The 18,053-nt window shown below is 47.0% G+C and overlaps 1 protein-coding gene across 1 annotated transcript; it reads left to right on the top strand.

Moving 5' to 3' along the window:
- Positions 1-592: 592 nt before the first annotated feature.
- XAF1 (XIAP associated factor 1) lies at positions 593-17,692 on the top strand. Its single transcript, XM_036269678.1, has 7 exons — positions 593-970; positions 3,079-3,214; positions 3,768-3,824; positions 4,171-4,366; positions 5,553-5,638; positions 12,950-13,291; positions 17,629-17,692. The coding sequence occupies exons 1-7, from the start codon at positions 939-941 to the stop codon at positions 17,683-17,685; spliced, it is 906 nt and encodes a 301-aa protein (XP_036125571.1). The 5' UTR covers positions 593-938; the 3' UTR covers positions 17,686-17,692.
- The last annotated feature ends 361 nt before the right edge of the window (positions 17,693-18,053 follow it).

Raw genomic sequence — 18,053 nt, 5'->3', positions numbered from 1 at the left:
ACATGCCCTTAGCGGGAACCGAACCCGGGTCTCTCTGTACCGCAGGTCGACGCTCTAACCGCTGAGCCAAACCGGCCAGGGCTTAATTGATTCTTGTATGTACCCTGACTGGGGATTGAACCCACATCCTTGGTGTATCGGGACAGCGCTCCCACCAACTGAGCTACCCATCCAGGGTCATGCTTTGGTTTTCTGGGGTTGGGCAGGTATCTGTGGTTTTTCTGGGGTTGGACAGGCACCTGTGGTTTTTCTGGAAGTTCCTGAAGATGCGGCTGATGAAACTAGAACCTTCATCATCCCTATCACCTTGTTAGAGTTAGAGTCGTGTTTGCTATAATCATTTACAATAAGGAAAGAGACACTCAGAGACAGACTGTTGTCCTAAATCACCAAGCTGCAGCTTGGCGCTCACCTCCCTGCATCCCCAATTCCTCCAAGACCCTGTTTTCAAAGTCATTACCAACCAGGACCAGAGTAGGGCGCAGGAGGAAGTCCTGTAGCTGCTCTTAGGGAGCAGCCTTCAAGTTCAACACAGTAAGCCGTCTCTCTCCTGCAGAGGAGGGAGCAGCGGCAGGAGCAGGAGAGAGGGGAGGCCAGTGTTTGATGGAGAGACCTGGATGCAGCAAAGCTGGCCTGGGAGAGGGGAGGGGCCGCTGCCCAGAGGAGGCCTGGCCTTTGCCTCCCTCCCTCGGGGTTGTAGAAACAGCCTGTGACAGCAGCTGGGGAGGGTGGCAGGGGGGACAGCTGGGCTGGCCATGCCACAGAGGGGCTTCCTGGGAGCGTCCAGCCACAGGAGCCTGGGGGCAGCCCAGGGCTGAGAATTCTGAAAACCCCTCCCTCTCTGGAGCTATGGGCTGGGCCGGGCTCAGCTGTTGAAACAGTTTCAGTTTTGCTTCTGGAAGAAACGAAACTCAATTAGAGACTCCGGAGACTAGAACATGGAGGGAGCCTCCCAGGTGTGCAGGAACTGGTAAGGAGTTGCTTCTCCAGCTACCTGAGGCTGCTTAGGGAGAGGGCAGATAGGATAAGTCCGTTTCTGCAATGAGGAGAAAAGGGGCCAGGCACAAAATACCGGGGAGGGACAGGCGGGGTGCTGTGGCCCCTGGGGAAGGAAAGCTTAAACTCCGCAGATCTCTGAGATAATGGGATGATAGCAAGTGGTCAGCATTCCCTTGCATCACTCAACCGCACCCCCCTCCACACCTCGAGATAGTCTATACTTTCAGGGATGGTCCTAAAGCCAAATAGCCAGGCTAATTGTCCCTGTTGGGCTACTCAGAGTTCTAATTTAGGGTTCGGATCATATGGTCTGCACACCAGTCCGGGACCAATTCCCCACGCATCTTGAGAAGGAGCTGTGGAGCGGGGTACAGGAGACTGAGCAGGGGTGCAGGACCATACGTCCAACTCAGGAGCACCTGGCCCACTGAAGGGCCGCACTCTGGAAGCTGCCTACCTGTGCAGGAGCCAAGGAGAGCCTTCCCAGAGAGCTTTGCTCCGGCCCAGCCCTCCTGGCTCTTGGGTGTCTGAAGCAGCTGAGGCGAGGGGGCAGGGAGAGCAGAGAGGTATAGGGGCCAGGCCAGGCAGAGGGGCAGACCAGAGGAAGGGAGAGCGAGACAGCTTTGGGTGTCTGTCTGGGCAGTGCAGAGCCGAGAGCCGGTACAGACCAAGAGGAGGGAGTCCCTTCCACACGCCAGTGACTGGGGTGTACACCTCTCCTCATCATTTGTCATCATTTGGGCCTTCAGGGACACTGGCACCAAGTTTCCTTCCTCCCAAGCTCCCAGAAGCAGGAGCTGATCCACGTGAAAAGAGGCATTTCTTGCTAATAAGGACTATTAAGAAACACCCTTCCCGGGATCAGGAGGGCTCAGACGCTTGCATTCTTTGGGTTCTCCAAGAAGGGGTCTCTCTGTGGGTACGCACAGGTGAGCCTGGAGGCAGCGGACAGGTGGATGGAGATTCTGAGAGTTGGCAATGCCCTTGCAGCACATTATGGGTGTGCCAGGGCTGGGGTCCCCATTGGCTGTGGGCCAGGCAGGGGAGCACTTGAAAACAAGACAAACTCTTTGAAAGAATGTGGTATTTGTTCTTTCTTTCTTTTTTAACACCTTTACCAAGGTAATAATTGACATATACTGCATTTATGGTACATTTTTATTTATTTATTCTTAATCCTCACCCGAGGACATTTTTCCATTTTTTTGTTCAGATAGAGCGGAAGGGAGAGAGAGGAAGAGAGAGAGAGAGAGAGAGAGAGAGAGAGAGAGAGAAAGAGAGAGAGAAACATCGACGTAAAAGCGACACATTGAGTGGCTGCCACCCGCATGACCCAACCAGGGCCGGGAACAAACTGCAACCGAGGTACATGCCTTTAGCGGGAACCGAACCCTGGTCTCTTGGGACCGCGGGCCGACGCTCTAACCGCTGAGCCAAACCGGCCAGGGCTATGGTACATTTTTAAAGTGTACTGTTTGTGCCCTGGCCGGTTTGGCTCAGCGGTTAGAGCGTCCACCTGCGGTCCGGAGAGACCCGGGTTCGGTTCCCGCTAAGGGCATGTGCCTCGGTTGCAGTTTGTCCCCGGCTCTGGTTGGTCGTGTGGGTGGCAGCCACTCGATGTGTCCCTTTCACATCGATGTTTCCCTCTCTCTCTCTTTCTCTCTCACCCTCCCACTCTATCTGTACAAAAAATGGAAAAATGTCCTCGGGTGAGGATGAAAAAAAAAAAAAAGTAAAGTGTACTGTTTGATGCATTTGACATACGTATGTAGCCATGAACCAACCACCACAGCCCAAGACTTTCCTGGGGCTCCTTTGTAGTCTCTCCCTCCTGCTCCTCACCCACCCTCACGAGCCCCGGGCAATGTAAGAGCTTTGTAGAGCGTTCTCACAGTTATTTTATGATTGTGCATTGTTCTGATTTGGGACCAACATGGGGAAAGGGGACCAGCGGCGTCACCGTCACATTTTCAGTGCTTGAAGCCTCCATCTCTTCACCCAGCAGCCCTGGGTGTAAACTACGGGTCCATGTTTTATACCATGAAATAGGCCTGATTTTCTTTCCCCTTCATCTGGCAGCAAAAGAAGCATGGCCTCTACCCACGTGGCCCTCCATGAGGCACACTGCCTGCTGTTCCTGGCCCTGTGCCCCGAGTGCAAGGAGCCAGTGCCCCAGGGGAAGATGGACGAGCACCGCGAGAATGGGCACCAGGAGGTGAGGCGCCGGAGGGCCGGGGTGGAGCTGGCGGCGAGGAGAGTCGGACCCTTGCAACGCCCTGCGTGCCTCAGCCCTCTGAGGTGGGCACAGGCATTCCGCCCTTCTCATTCGCAGCGGAGTCTGCCCCTGGTTTTCCCACGCCCAGCCCTCTGCCCACAGGCATATGGGTTTGGCCGAGGGAAGGGGTCCCGTTTCAGGAAAGGCTGAATGTCCTTTTGAGATCTGTGAAGAGGGGAAGCAGGAAAGGAAAGCTCTAGAAAGCAGTCAGAGCCAAGGTCAGTCTAAGGCTGACTTTTCTTTCCTGCTCTTTCATGTCAATCCTTCCTGGAGCCTCTTGTCTGTCTTTCTGGAGATCCTCAGGCTCAGGCATCCCTTTCAACTCAGCGGGCCCCCAAACACTTCTTGAACACGGGGCTGGTGCCACGGGGACACGGAGGGAGCCACACCCGACCCTGGCCCCTCCGCGCTCACTCGGCCAAGGCTGCAGAGTGTGAAGCCCGGGCGGCCGTGGGCGCTGGCTGGGCCCAGCGTGTCTCTTCTCTCTGTTCAGGTCGGGTGTGCGATGTGCCAGCAGAGCCTGCAGAAGCACCTGCTAGAGTTTCATGAGGTGAGAACCCCTGTGATCCATCCTTCACAGCCAAGCAGCCAACCTGGGTGCAGTGGGAGGGGAGGGGGGGCCGATAATGGAGACTTCCACCTGACCTCTTGGGAAACAATGGAGAACTGGTTCACCAGAGGCACACCGAGCCTTCTGTCCCCCAGATGCTGGTCAGGAGGGCTCACCGTGGTCCATGAACCCAGGAGAGCTCAAATGCCCTGAAGAGGGTCCCTAGTCTGGCCCCTCCCATCTGCTTTCTGAGTGGCTTCAATCCCCTAGAGAAATAAGCTCATGTCCCCAACTGGGCTGCAGTCACTGCAGGCCAGTGACCGCGCTGCCCTGCCACCCCCCGCAGACCACGGAATGCCGGGAGCGCCCCGCTGAGTGTAAGTTCTGCAGGGCGGTGGTGCGCCTCAGCAAGCTGGAGACCCACGAGCACCACTGCGGCAGCCGCACCGAGCTCTGCCTGGACTGCGGCCAGCAGGTCGTGGTCCGCATGCTGGCCCAGCACAGGAAGGCGTGCCCCACGGAGCAGGCCCAGCGCAGGGCAGGTGAGCAGGGCAGGCTGGGAGGAAGAGGGAGGCTCTGAGGACAGGGAGCCTCTCCTAGATGGGGTGCAAGGAAGGTCGGCCTTCAACGGGGCAGATGACGTGTTGATGACAGGTGTGCTGGTCTCAAACCCACCAGGCTGTTCTGGTCCTAGGCCATGTACCAGAGGGGCCTCCTTGTGTCTGCTGTGCTCTTCAAAGGACTGGCAGGGAGACCAGGAGGCAGGGGTGGGGCCTGGGAGCGCACAGGTGGACGCAGAGGCCATGGGGGCCTGCAGAATGGGAGGCCTCCTGGGAACTCCTCTGGCATGATCCTAGCTTGGCAGAGACCCACCTGCCTCCTCTTCCGATGACAACCCCCTGCCCAGAGGGAGGCAGCAGCTTGCAGGAGGCAGACATAAAGCTGGACACCCAAGTCTCCCGACACCAGATCTGGAGCTTCTCCCACCAGCAGCAGAGGACAGAAGAAAATCAGCGGTAGCTCCTGGCCTGTGGGCCTATGTGGTGGCTCCCTGGTACCATTTCATGTTCCCTGGACATAGTCGCCCCTTCAGGAGGTGTGTTAGCAGAGGACGCACCCATCAGTGTGGCCAATCTAACTTGATTTCCCTGATTGTTTTGGTAACATGTGGAGTGAGCCCAAACTCCCTGTACAGTACAACTCTCCTGGTAAACAGTCTGCTCAGGGTGGAGACCGGCAAAGGAAAACCCAGAATGCTGACATTCGTGTACATTTCCTCCGTTCCGTCATGGCTGGACTTGAACACAACCCACACGACGTCAGTACAACACAACTCCAACAAGATAGCACAGCACAATCAACAAAGAGACACACAATAACAGTGTGAGCCCAGAGCTCAGAAACTGGTGAAAGAGAGAACGGTCAGACTGGACAGGATTGGCCTCTGTGGCAACAGCACCCTCGTCTCCTTAGAAACCAGCCCTGCTCCAGAGCATGTCTCTCCATCAGGGTCATGTGCCGCGCTGAGCGAACCTCTGTGGCCATCAGGGAAATGGTTCGGGTGATTTGGTGAGGGTTGCCTGCATGGCCAAGGACACTGGCAGTGCAGGCCGGGCAGGCAGGCCGGGACACTTCCTACTTGTGACCGCTGGCCACATACGCAGTTGTGGCACAGCTGGGCTAGCCGCCGTCAAGGGCAGTCATTTGTGGTGTTTCTCTGTTTATTAGGGAAGAAAACTGCAGCTCCTGAAAACAATATCTGCTGCCATTACTGCAACCAGATGACCCCAGCAAATAAGTACTTAAACCATATGGTGAGTAGCAATGAGTCACTTTCGAATGGTGCCTGTAGCATGTCTGTATTCGGAAAAGTGTAGTGTGCAAGGTAGATTCTGGGTCCGATTTTCCATAGGCTTTTAGAGGGTCTCATAGTTATTGCTTTGCTCCAAAAGGGAGGCTGGGAATTGCTTTAGGCTAATTTATCATTCATAATCGGTCTCCTTTGGTGCCAGCTCTCAGGGCGCCTCCCCGACCCGTCCAGCCATCCCTCGTCATCTCCGAACATCGTCAACCTCAGGGCCTGGGCCATGCCTCACTGGGACCTGCCTTATAATTTTCTCTCCCTTGTGGGGTCTTGTCTATTAGACTGTGAGCTCCTTCACGAAAGTGAATGACTTTCTCCCTCTTCCCACAATGAAGCTGATCTCAGGGCTGGGTACCAAAGGGGGACTCTGTAGAGATGTAATGATGTGATTGATCGATCGATCGATCGATCGGTTTTGCCTGGGAACACTCACAGACGCTCTCCTCCAAAGCTCTAAGCACCTTTTGGTGCACTGGCTGTACCAAGTCACCCCCCTTTTTACAGGGTGGAGCATTCTGCCTCTGGGGAATCTTACCAAAGCTTGTCTCCAAGAAACTCACCTCCTTCTTGAGCAGAGAACTGTTTATCCTCTCTTAACCCTTCAACTCAGAGAACTAGGAACCTCAGAATTAAAGAACCAACCCCCAGGAGGACCTAGATCTCTTTGTTTATTGTGGTCAAACACATGTAACAAATTGTATCATTAGTGACATTTAGTACATTCACAGTTGTGCAACCCTCACCTCTGTCTGGTTCCAGAACACTTTCACCACCCCAGAGAGAAACCCCGCACCCATTAAGCAGTCATGCCCTATTTCATCTGCTTTTGTCTCTGTGGATTTGCCTGCTCTGGACACTTCGTGTACAGGGAATCACACCATGTGTAGCCTTGTGTGATAGCCTGCCATTTCTGAGCATGTTTCCAAGGTGCATCCATGTTGCAGCATGTGTCAGTACTTCATCCTGCAGGGCCTTTGTGATCACACTACACTTTGTTTATCCGTTTGTCTGTCGCTAGACATCTGGGTCACCTCCACCTTTCAGCAACTTGCTTTCTGAAGTGTGGTCCGTGGACCAGCAGCGTCAGCACACGGCGATCCTCGGCCTTAGCCGCACACTGAACTCTCTCGTGAGTCTGTTTTCCTTAACACGGATGTTTACTCAATCACATACATGGTCCACATCATCTCTTTGACTCAGGAGATGCTTGGGGGGCACAGAAGAACTAGAGTGAAGCTGATTACCCACCTTCGCAATGCCCAGACTGGCAACCTCACACACGTCCTCCAGTAAACATGGAACTGGGTTTGTGGCCAGAAACTTTGAATGTCAGTGCTGCTCTGCCACTTCCTGGTGGTGTCATTTCCCTGAGCCTCCTCCCTCTTCTGAGGGAGAGGGGATAATGACTGGTCTACTTCTTCACGCAAGGAAAACACCCATGACCGCTCACCGCCACGTGTGCGATCGCACCAGCCTCCACAGGCCCGCACTCTGCCGCCCACCTGGTACCTGTGAGCAGCTGCCTACGTCCCTACCTGATGCCGGCTGCTATGCTGTACCCGTCTTCCCTGCCTACACAGGTCATGGCCCCACCGCTGCAGCACCTGCCCTCTCCCCCACCACAGGGGAGGTAACGCGAGCAGCACATGTCTGCAGCCAGAGTCTCAAACTGTCCTCTCGAGTGTGTTCTAACACTGGTTATGACCAGTCTTTAAAGGGGTACTGCTAACAAACACGTATATTGATGGTGCCATCTTTGGCCTTGAGTCAACAGCGTTCTGTTCCTCTTTTTTTTTTTTTATTTGCAAATTAGGAACTGGAATAATTGTAACGTCAGGCGGCTTTATGGTTCTCAGCCTCTCACTTTATATGAACATGACCCAAAACAGAAAAATACTTCTTTTGATCTCATTTCCTGTCAGCTACCATCTTCTTTCTTTGTTCCCCTTTGTGGGAGAATGTTTGAACAAGCTGTCTGTAGTCAATCTCTCTTTCTTCTCTGCCCATTCTTTTTTTTTTATTTTTTTTTTCCTTTATTGATTTTAGAGAGAGAAGAAGGGAGAGAGAGAGAGAGATGGAAACATCCATGAGAGAGAACACTGATTGGCTGCCTCCTGCGCGCCCCCCACTGGGGATCGGGCCCACAACCTGGGCATGTGCCCTGACCGGGAATTGAACTGACGACCTCTTGGTGCATGGGTCGAGGCTCAACCACTGGCCACACCGGCTGGGCTCCGCCCATTCTTATAAGGGCTCCAATCTGGCTTTGTACCCGCTCCCCAAAAACCTTGCTTTTGTCAAAATCAGTGGCCTTCCAATTGCTAAATCCAATGGCCCACCCTCAGTGCTCAGTGTATGAGGGACACAGTCCATCATTCCCTCTTCCTCAGGTCACTTCAGTTCACCTCTTTCTTGGCCTCCTGCATACCACACTCTCCTGGTTTTCAGTTATGTCACCGATCTCTCCTCCTCTTGCTCCCCAACCTTGTGCTAGAGTTCAGTCTCTGTATTCTTCTCTATCTGTATATACTCACTCCCTCAATCATCTCATCCAATCTTACGATTTTTAAAAATGCCTTATGTAGGCAGATACTCCCCAAATCTGTATCTCATTCCAGACTTTTCTCCCAAACTTCAGACTTATATATTACTCTGCATCTTCACTTAGGTGTTTTATAAACAATCTATTTACAACTGTAACCCCCCCACCACTTCACATTCACCGCGCCCCTTACCTCTCTCTACTGCTTGCCTTTCCATAGCGTTTATTCATTACGAACATATTATCTAATTTACTTCATTACAGCCCTTGTTCGTTGTCTCCTGCCACCCCAGTTATAACTCCAGCTTCTCTGCTCCCCTTAACGCCAACTGCTCCCAGGTCACAACTCTTCTAGCCATTTCTTCTGGTATTTACCTCCATATGTCTACACACCTTCTCATACTGCTATTCCTTTTTCAATTTTAGATATAATCTATTAATTCACAAGGATTTAGGGAGACGAATTTCACTTCATTACACCACTTGCCCTCTACACACCTTTGAGTTTCTTCGCTCTATCCTCCCAGTTTATGGATATCACCTATTCTGGTTAAACCAGTCACCAGTGTTACTATGGCCATATAAATATTGTACATGGCTATGCCACACAAACTATAATTGCATGTCCTTTCTTCTACAATTTTTTGGGTTTCCCTGGAGTTAATAATTGCTTCAATTTTTTATCTGCTTCACTTTCTAGGTGCCTATCACTAAATCACCCCTAAAGCTTTCTACCAGATCTGAAAACTTACCCCTCAATACAGTCAAACACATCAAGGACTCTATTCATTTAACTGTGGGGGCCTGTGGCTCCCCAGGTCTGATGAGGGGCTGTCATTCTGCGATTTCCTTCCACTCTCCCCAGTGTTAGGTTCAGGTCGTTTTCTTTCTTGGTTTACTCCTTCTTTGGTAGAGTGTATCCTTGAATAGTTTCTTGAGAAATGATGCATGAGAGGCTAATTTTTTTAGATCTTATATGTCTGAAAGTGATAGCTTGGATAGCTGTAGAATTTATCTACCATCTTAATTTTTAATGGTGTTGCAAATGTTTTCAAACGAATGCAAAAGTAGGGAGATAATATAATAAACCCTTATATATTCATCACCCAGATATACCAGTAATCAAAAGTTTTCAACATTGCTTACTTATCTATCCTTTTTTTCTTTTCAAACGTGTTTTCAAGCAAAATCCAAGATAGCCTGTCATTTCACCCAACATCCTTTAATATATGTCTTAAAAGTAGTCACTTCCCACCCAGCCTGTGTGGCTCAGAGGTTGAGCGTGGACCCATGTACCAAGAGGTCACCAGTTCAATTCCCGGTCAGGGCACATGCCCAGGTTATGGGCCCGATCCCCAGTGGGGGGCGTGCAGGAGGCGGCCAGTTAATGTTCTCTTTTGACCATGTTTCTCTCTCTCTGCCTCTCCCTTCCTCTCTAAAAGCAATAAAAAAAAAAAAAAAAAAATTTTAGTAGTCATTTTCCTACTTAACTACAATACCCTCATCATTTTCAACAATATTAAAATAATTCTTTTTTTTTTTTTTTATCCTCACCCGAGGATATTTTTCCATTTTTTGTACAGATAGAGTGGGAGGGAGAGAGAGAAAGGGAGAAAGAGAGAGAAACATCGACGTGAAGGGACACATCGAGTGGCTGCCACCCGCATGACCAACCAGGGTCGGGGACAAACTGCAACCGAAGTACATGCCCTTAGCGGGAACCGAACCCGGGTCTCTCCGGACCGCAGGCCGATGCTCTAACCGCTGAGCAAAACTGGCCAGGGCTTAAAATAATTCTTCTCTCCCATCTTTTCCGGGCCTTCCATGGACCATGCTTGTTCATTACTGCTGCTGATGCTTTTTCTTCTCTGGCCTTCTATTGGATTGAACAGATTTTCTTCATTTTCTTTCTTCTTTTCTACTGATTTGGCAATTTTGCATTCTATTTCTTTTTCTTTTTTTTTATTCCTCACCCAAAGATATTTCTCTGTTTATCATTAGATAGAGTGGGAGGGAGGGAGAGAAAAGAGAGAGAGAAACATTGATGTGATAGAGACACATCGACTGGTTGCCTCCTTCACGACCCCTACTGGGGCTGGGGACGAATAGCAACCACGGTACATGCCCTTGACCGGAGTCGGACCCGACTCATTGGTCTGCAGGCCGACACTCTAACCACTGAGCCAAACCAGCCAGCGCTGCATTCTATTTCTCTCATTTTTGTAGTTACCCATAACATTTTTTTTTATATGAATACTTGACTTCAAGTCTAAAATTAATCATATTCTCTGGCCTTCTAACAAACAATATGTGGATTTGAGAACATGTTAACTCTGATGTTCTCCTCTCACCTTACATGTGAACGCTGCCGGAATAATTTAGTTTCACCTTGTTTTCATGTTTTATGCAATTCATGCCTGTTTGGATATACTCACACATCTATCATTTCCTTTGCTCACATTGTTTCTTGAATCCCACGCTTTCCTTCCGGGGAAGCGTTCTCTTTTCCTGAAATACACTTCTCAGTAGTTCTTTCAGCAAGAAGCTGTGAGGAGGAAATCTTTACTTGCCTGAAAACATGCTTGTCTAGCCAGTGTGGCTCAGTGGTTGAGCATCGACCCATGCACCAAGAGGTCACCGGTTCGATTCCCAGGCCGGAAACATGCCCAGGTTGTGGGCCTGATCCCCAGTGGGGGGCATGCAGGAGGCGGCCAGTCGATGTTCTCTCTCATCGATGCTTCTCTCTCTCTCTCCCTCTCACTTTCTCTCTCTCTAAAACCAATAAAAAGGGGGGAAAAATTAGAAAAAAACACAAACGTGCTTCTTTTTTCTGCATTCTTGAACGGTAGTTTAACTGGATATCAAATAGTAGGTCAACAGTTCTTTCCTCTTAGCATTTTGAAGATTATCCCACCGTCTCTCCACCTCTGGGATTCTGTTTGATAACTCTTCCCTGTCATTCTTTTGAAGATCACCTTTTTCTTTGGTCATGCCGAGATCCCCTTTGCCTCTCAGTCTCCTGTGGCGTCCCTACAGGGTATCTCTTAGATAAATACATCTCAGAGGATTTACTTTTACTCCTACTGCTCAAAACAATGTCTTTTGTTTTGTTTTGTTTTCTCTCTTCCTCAGGATGTCTCCTGCCTGAATCTAAATATTTGTCTTTAATCAGTTGAGAAAAAGTCTCAGCTCTAATATCCTTGGATCCCCAATATTCCTTAACTCTCCCATGTTCTCCCACTCTTTCTGTAGAACGTAACAAATGTACATTTGGCCTTCTGGTTCTAGCTTCATGTCTCCTAACCTTTCACCTTTTCTATTTCTCACTCCTCGATTCTGAGGAGTTTCCTCAAGTCCACCTTCCAAGCCAATCTGCTGATTTTAGTCCATCCATTGAGCTTCAATGTCTGTATTTTTCATTTCTCGTTCTACTTATCTCATTCAAATTTGCCTACTCTTTTTTTTTAAATAGGGTCTTATTCTTTTCTCTTGTTCCATTCATTTTTTAAAATTATTTTTTTTATTAATTTATTTCTGTTACAAATGTTTTTCCTTTTCCCCCCATTGATCCCCTCCTCCCGATCCCACCCCCGCACCCATCCCCAGCATTGTTGTCTATGTCTATGGGTATGCATACCTGCATATAAGTTCTATGTTCCATTTATGTTTATTTATTTTACAGTCTCTATCCTATAGTTTATTGTCTGAACTTCTTTTTTTTTTTAATCTTCATCCGAGGACATTTTTTTTTATATTTTGTTCAGAAAGAGTGGGAGGGAGAGAGAGAAACATCGACGTGAAAGGGACACATCAAGTGGCTGCCACCCACATGGCCCAACCAGGGCGGGGGACAAACTACAACCGAGGTACATGCCCTTGGCGGGAACCGAACCCCAGTCTCTCTGGACCACAGGCCAACGCTCTAACTGCTGAGCCAGACTGGCCAGGGCTATTGTCTGAACTTCTTGGAGACTAATCCTGCTATTGCTTCTGTCTATGACTCTTACTCAAGGAGACTGCTTCCCGTGTGGTTGTAAGTTTCAGTTGTAAGTTTCTACTTAGTGGGACTCCACCTGTGAGAATCCTGGGTGACCTAGTTTGAAGTTATATACCCTCCAAAGGGCTTTTGTGGCTGCTGCCATACATTCTAACTTTTCGATTAATTATTCCACTTGGGTGTGCCCATACCATGAGACTAATATAAATAACTCTGAGCCCCAAGCACCAGGAAGGCATGAACCTGTGGCTCTGAGCTTTCAGGAGCTTCCGTTTCTCTTCCCCACACTCCAACTCCAGCTCAAGGTAGACAGGCTTCCTTGCCGCTTTTCTTCTCCAACTAACAGATTCTTTTCTCTTAGCCCCCACAGTTTAGCATGCAAGGTTCCCGGCTTTGTGCAGGGAAAAGGGAGTCTTCCTTTCAATTCCCCACCTTGTGTGCATGGGACTTTGCAGTCATCCAAGCTCACAGTAATGAGATTGACCCCACGTCTCCCAAAGTGTCAGCTCACGCGCTTAACGGGTCAGGTCCTCATGCTGGGACATGGAGCTCTCTCGCCGTCTTACAAAGTCGGCTCTCCACTTCAGTGAATGATTGCCATATTTTATCCAGCATTTCTAAGTGTTTGTGGGGGAAAGTTTTCTGGTTATCTATTCTATTGTACTGTCCAGCCATTAAAGCCAAAGTCATTTTTAAATTTTATGTATTACTCACAATTGCAGCATAAATGTCGCATCACCTCAGCATCTGCAAAACGTTTTCCAACCAGAGAGCCAAGAAATTCTCCTCCATCCCTCCCAAGTCAGGCTACTGAAGATCCAACTTCCACAGCAGAAAAAGATGTTCGTCCGAAGACAAAAAATATGAACAGACTCCCTCTTCTTCCTGAAAATTCCACAAAGCAAGCACCAAGTGGCAGCGTCAGAACCATGGGTCTGCCGTTGACGTCTGAGCACGAGCCCTGGGTCCCCTCTCCTGCAGAAGACGAGGCGGCCTATGACATTCTGAAGAAGTGTCCTCAGTGTAATATCCTACTTCCCCTGCCGACCCTAAACCAACACCAGGTACCCAGCCTCTGTTCCCTCCTCACCTGGCTGTAAACCATCTGGACAGGGTTAGAGAAAGCCAGGGCCTGCCAGGATGTTGCAGAAGTTACCACTGGAAAGGCCCTTCCCTCTCTCCTCCTGCTCTGTGTGCCCAAATCCACTCTCTCCTCCCACTTACACCTGCTTTATTTGCATGATCTCCCAGAGTCGGGGCTACCTTTGAAGGCAGAGCCAACTCTTTCATCTCTGTGTCTCCAGTTGCTGGCCCAGCGGCTGACCACAAATGCTTTCAACAGTTGAGTAAATGCATGAAGCAGACGGCATCCAGTCTAGCTCTCTCCGGGGGTAAATAAGCCAATGGAGGTCCAGAGAGCAGAGCCTTGCTCAAGACCCTACGTCAGCGGGTATCTTGCCTCCAGCAGATTGAGATGGACCTCCAGCAGATCAGGATTTGTAGCCTCATTATCCTGAGTTTTACATCCTAGATTCTTTTCTAGTAATAGCAAGAATTAGCATTAAAGGTAGTGCCCTGGCCGGTTTGGCTCAGCGGTTGGAGCATGGGCCTGCGGTCCTGAGAGACCCGGGTTCGGTTCCCGCCAGGGGCACGTACCTCGGTTGCAGTTTGTTCCCGGCCCTGGATGGTCGTGCAGGTGACAGCCGCTCGATGTGTCCCTTTCACACCGATGTTTCTCTCTCTCTCTCTCTTCCTCTCTCTCCCTCCCACTCTACCTGAAAAAAAAAAAAGGAAAAAATGTCTTCAGGTGAGGATAAAACAAAACAAAACAAAAAGGTAGTGAACCATTACGTGCCAGTTATAATGCAGAGTTTTTTCCAAAAGGTTGATCTTCATTATACATAACAGGCAGATATTTTATCTCTATTTTGCAAATGAGGAAGTTAGAAAGGTCGAGTCCCTTCCCCAGGATTATGCAATTAGAGAGTGGCAGAGCCCAACCTACAATCCATAGGTGTACAGCTCCAAAGCTTATGCTCTTAAGCTTCAGACTGGATGCTTCACTTAAAAAAAATTTTTTTTTTTCATTATTGCTGTTTTTCAAAATACATGACATAATACCATACAAAGTTATATACTTTCCCTGAGATACCAACATCAGCAGCCCGGTGGGTCTCCTTCCCAAGCTTTGCCTTTACTCACACAAACCAGAACAAACCTATACGGGGTTTGAATGATTTCTTTCCCATATATTATCTTCCTGTATTAATTGTTCCACCATTTGCCTTTTTCACTCATTCTGATGCACACTCCTTACAGAAAGGTAGACCTAAATCTTTATTTTCTAACTTCTTTAAGCGTCTATACATACACATGTAATTTTACAAAGATGGGTGAATTTCATACTTGCTGGGGGTGTTATTAGTGCCATATTCTCTCTTTTAAAAAAATTTTCAGTTACAGTTTACATTCAATATTATTTCGGGTTATTTTCAGGTGTGCAGCATAGTGATTAGACATATACTTTACAAAGTGGTCCCCCAATATTTCAAGCACCCACCTAGCACCATATATAGGTATGACAATATTATCGACTAAATTCCCTGTGCTGTACTATACGTTCCTGTGACTATTTTGTGACTACCAATTTGTGCTTCTTAATCCCTTCACCTTTTTCACCCAGTCCCCAAACCCCCTCCCCTCTGGTAACCATCAGTCTGATCTCTGTATCTGAGTCTGTTTCTATTTTGTTTTGTTTTTTCATTTATTTTGTTTTTTAGGTTTCACATATAAGTGAAATCATATGGTATTTGTCTCCATTTGTTTGACTTATTTCACTTGGCATAATACCCTCTAGGTTCATCCATGATGTTGCAAATGGCAAGATTTTCCTTCCTTTTTATGGCTGAGTAATATTCCTTTGTATATATGTACCACCACTTTTTTATCCACTTATCTATTGATGGGCACTTGGATTGCCTCCATGTCTTGGCTGTTGTAAATAACACTGCAGTGAACATAGGGGTGCATATATTCTTTCAAATTAGTGTTTTGGGTTTCTTTGGAGGTATACCCCGAAGTAAAATTGCTGGGTCATAAGGCAGTTGCATTTTTAATTTTTCCAGGAACCTCCGCACTGTTTTCCACAGTGGCTGCACCAAACTGTGTTCCCACCAACAGTGCATGAGGGTTCCCTTTTCTCCACATCCTTGCCAGCCCTTGTTTGTTGATTTATTGATGATGGTATTCTGACAAGTGGGAAGTGATACCTCATTTCGGTTTTCATTTGCGTCTCTCTGATGATTAGTGATGTTAAACATCTTTTCATATGTCTATTAGCCATCTCTATGTTCTCTTTGGAGGAGTGTTTATTCAGGTCCTCTGCCCTTTTTTAATTGGATTGGAGTTTTTTGTTTGTTTTTGGTATTGAGTTGTATGAGTTATTTATAAATTTTGGATCTTAACCCCTTAACAGATGTAACATCGGCAAATATCTTCTCCCATTCAGTAGATTGTCTTTTTGTTTTGTTGATGGTTTCCTTTACTGTACAGAAGCTTTTTAGTTTGATGTAGTCCCATTTGTTTATTTTTCTTTTTTTTTCTCTTGCCCAAGGAAATGTACATCAGAAAAAAAAATGTTGCTAAGAGAAATGTCAGGGATTTTACTGCCTATGTTTTCTTTTAGGAGTTTTATGGCTTCAAGTCTCACACTTGAGTATTTAATTCATTTTGAGTTGATTTTTTTTAATGTGGCATAAGAAGGTGGTTTCTTTTCTTTTTCGTTTTTGTTTTGCATTTATCTAATTTTCCCAACAGCATTTATTGAATAGACTATCTTTACCCCATTATATATTCTTACTTCCCAAGTCATAGATTAGTTGACTTTATAGGTGCGGGCTTATTTCTGGGATCATATTCTGTTCATTCATCTATGTGTCTGTTTTTATGCCAGTACCATGCTGTTTTATCACAGCTTTGTAGTATAGTTTGGTATCAGGTAGCATGATAACTTCTTTGTTCTGTCTCAAGATTGCTGGTGCTATTTGGGGTCTTTTGTGGTTCCATATAAAATTTTGGATTATTTGTTCTAGTTCTGTGAAAACCACTATTGGTATTTTGATAGGAATTGCATTGAATCTATAAATTGCTTTGGGTAGTATGGACAGTTTAATGGTGTTAATTCTTTCTATCCATGAGCATAGTATATGCTTCCATTTATTTGTATCCTCTTCAGTTTTCTTCTTTATTGTCTTATATTTTCTAAGTACAAGTCTTTTATCTCTTTGGTTAAATCTATTCCTAGGACCCTGGCCAGTGTAACTGAGTTGGTTGGAGCATTGTCCTGTACACCAAAAGGTGACAAGTTCAATTCCCAGTCTCAAAAAGCAATTTTTAAATGTTTAAAAAATTTATTCCTAGGTGTTTTATTTATTTTTATTTTTTTTTATAAAATTATAAATGGGATTTCTTAGTTTCCCTTTCTGATAGTTTATTATTGGTATATAAAAATTCATCCAATTTCAGGATATTGTATCCTGCTACTTTACTGAATTCATTTATCAGTTCTAGTAGTTTTTCAGTGGAATCCTTATGGTTCTCTACAGTCTCATGTCCTCTGCAAATAGTGACAGTTTCACTTCTTCCTTTCCAATTTGGATATTTTTTATTTCTTCTTGTCTGATTTCTGAGGCTACGACTCCCAGTACTATGTTGAATATAAGTGGTAAAAATTGACATCCCTGTTTTGTTCCTGATCTTAAGGGAAACACTTTTTGTTTTTTCTGGTTGAGTATATCAGCTGTTTGTTACATATGACCTTTATTATGTTGAGGTAATGCCATATTCTCTTACATCCCACAATTTGTTGTTTCCTTCCCTACTTCTCTTTATCCTTATATAATAGGGTTGCCGAATTTATCAAATAAAAATATATTACGTCTGACAAAAATAATTACAGGGTAACAGCATGGGTCATACACCCTATTATGTAACCACATATAAACATACACATTTGGAGTCCAATTATACAGATTTCCTTGCAACTTTAATGTTGTAATTTGGCAATACCCAAGGACATTCCTCCCTCCAAGTCAATATGTCTGTCTGTCTGTCTGTCTGTCTCTCTCTCTTTTCTTTTTCTTTTTTAATGGCTGTATAAGAGTCCCTGGTGTGGGTGTTCTCTAATCTGTCCATCCACCCCACTGATGATGACAGGTCTCTAGTGGACATTGTTCCAAGCCACCCACAGGCCCTTCCTGCTTCACTGGGCTCCATGCCTTTTCTCTGCCATCTGTTAGGGTTTGTGCCCTGGGAACTAGGGATAGCAATATCCAGAGATACCCAGGAAATAGCACTTCCTACTTTAAACACATCAAACTTCTTTTTATGTCCATTTCTTTAGGAGAAATGCTGGTGGTTAGCTTCATTGAAAGGAAAACAACTGAGAAACTCCGACTAGATTTGGGGAAAAAAAAGGTACTGCAGATTTAGAAGATAACTTCTGTGCTAGCTTTTACTGTGAAAGGAGGCGGGTTTTATTCCTTGGGTTCTTTTTCCTATGGAAGAAGAGGTTTGGGTTTTAACTATTTTCCTCCTTTTGAACAGAGATGTTGGTTTGCCCAAGAGCTACGGAAAAACCAGGAGATAAACAAGCCTCCAGGTCTTCTGCCTGAGAATTTCATTAAGCATCTGGGCCCCAAGGCCTGGACACCTTGGGGGAGCCCAGCCTTGTCCATTTTACATTTCCACCAGCAATGTATGAGATCAAGGGTCCCCACATTCCCTGGCCAGCATTTGGTGTTATCATGATCATCTTTTCCTAATTTT

Source organism: Molossus molossus, unplaced genomic scaffold, assembly GCF_014108415.1.
Source record: "Molossus molossus isolate mMolMol1 unplaced genomic scaffold, mMolMol1.p scaffold_m16_p_19, whole genome shotgun sequence".
In the NCBI taxonomy this organism is placed as follows: Eukaryota; Metazoa; Chordata; class Mammalia; order Chiroptera; family Molossidae; genus Molossus; species Molossus molossus.
This window is presented reverse-complemented; position numbering and strand designations above follow the sequence as displayed.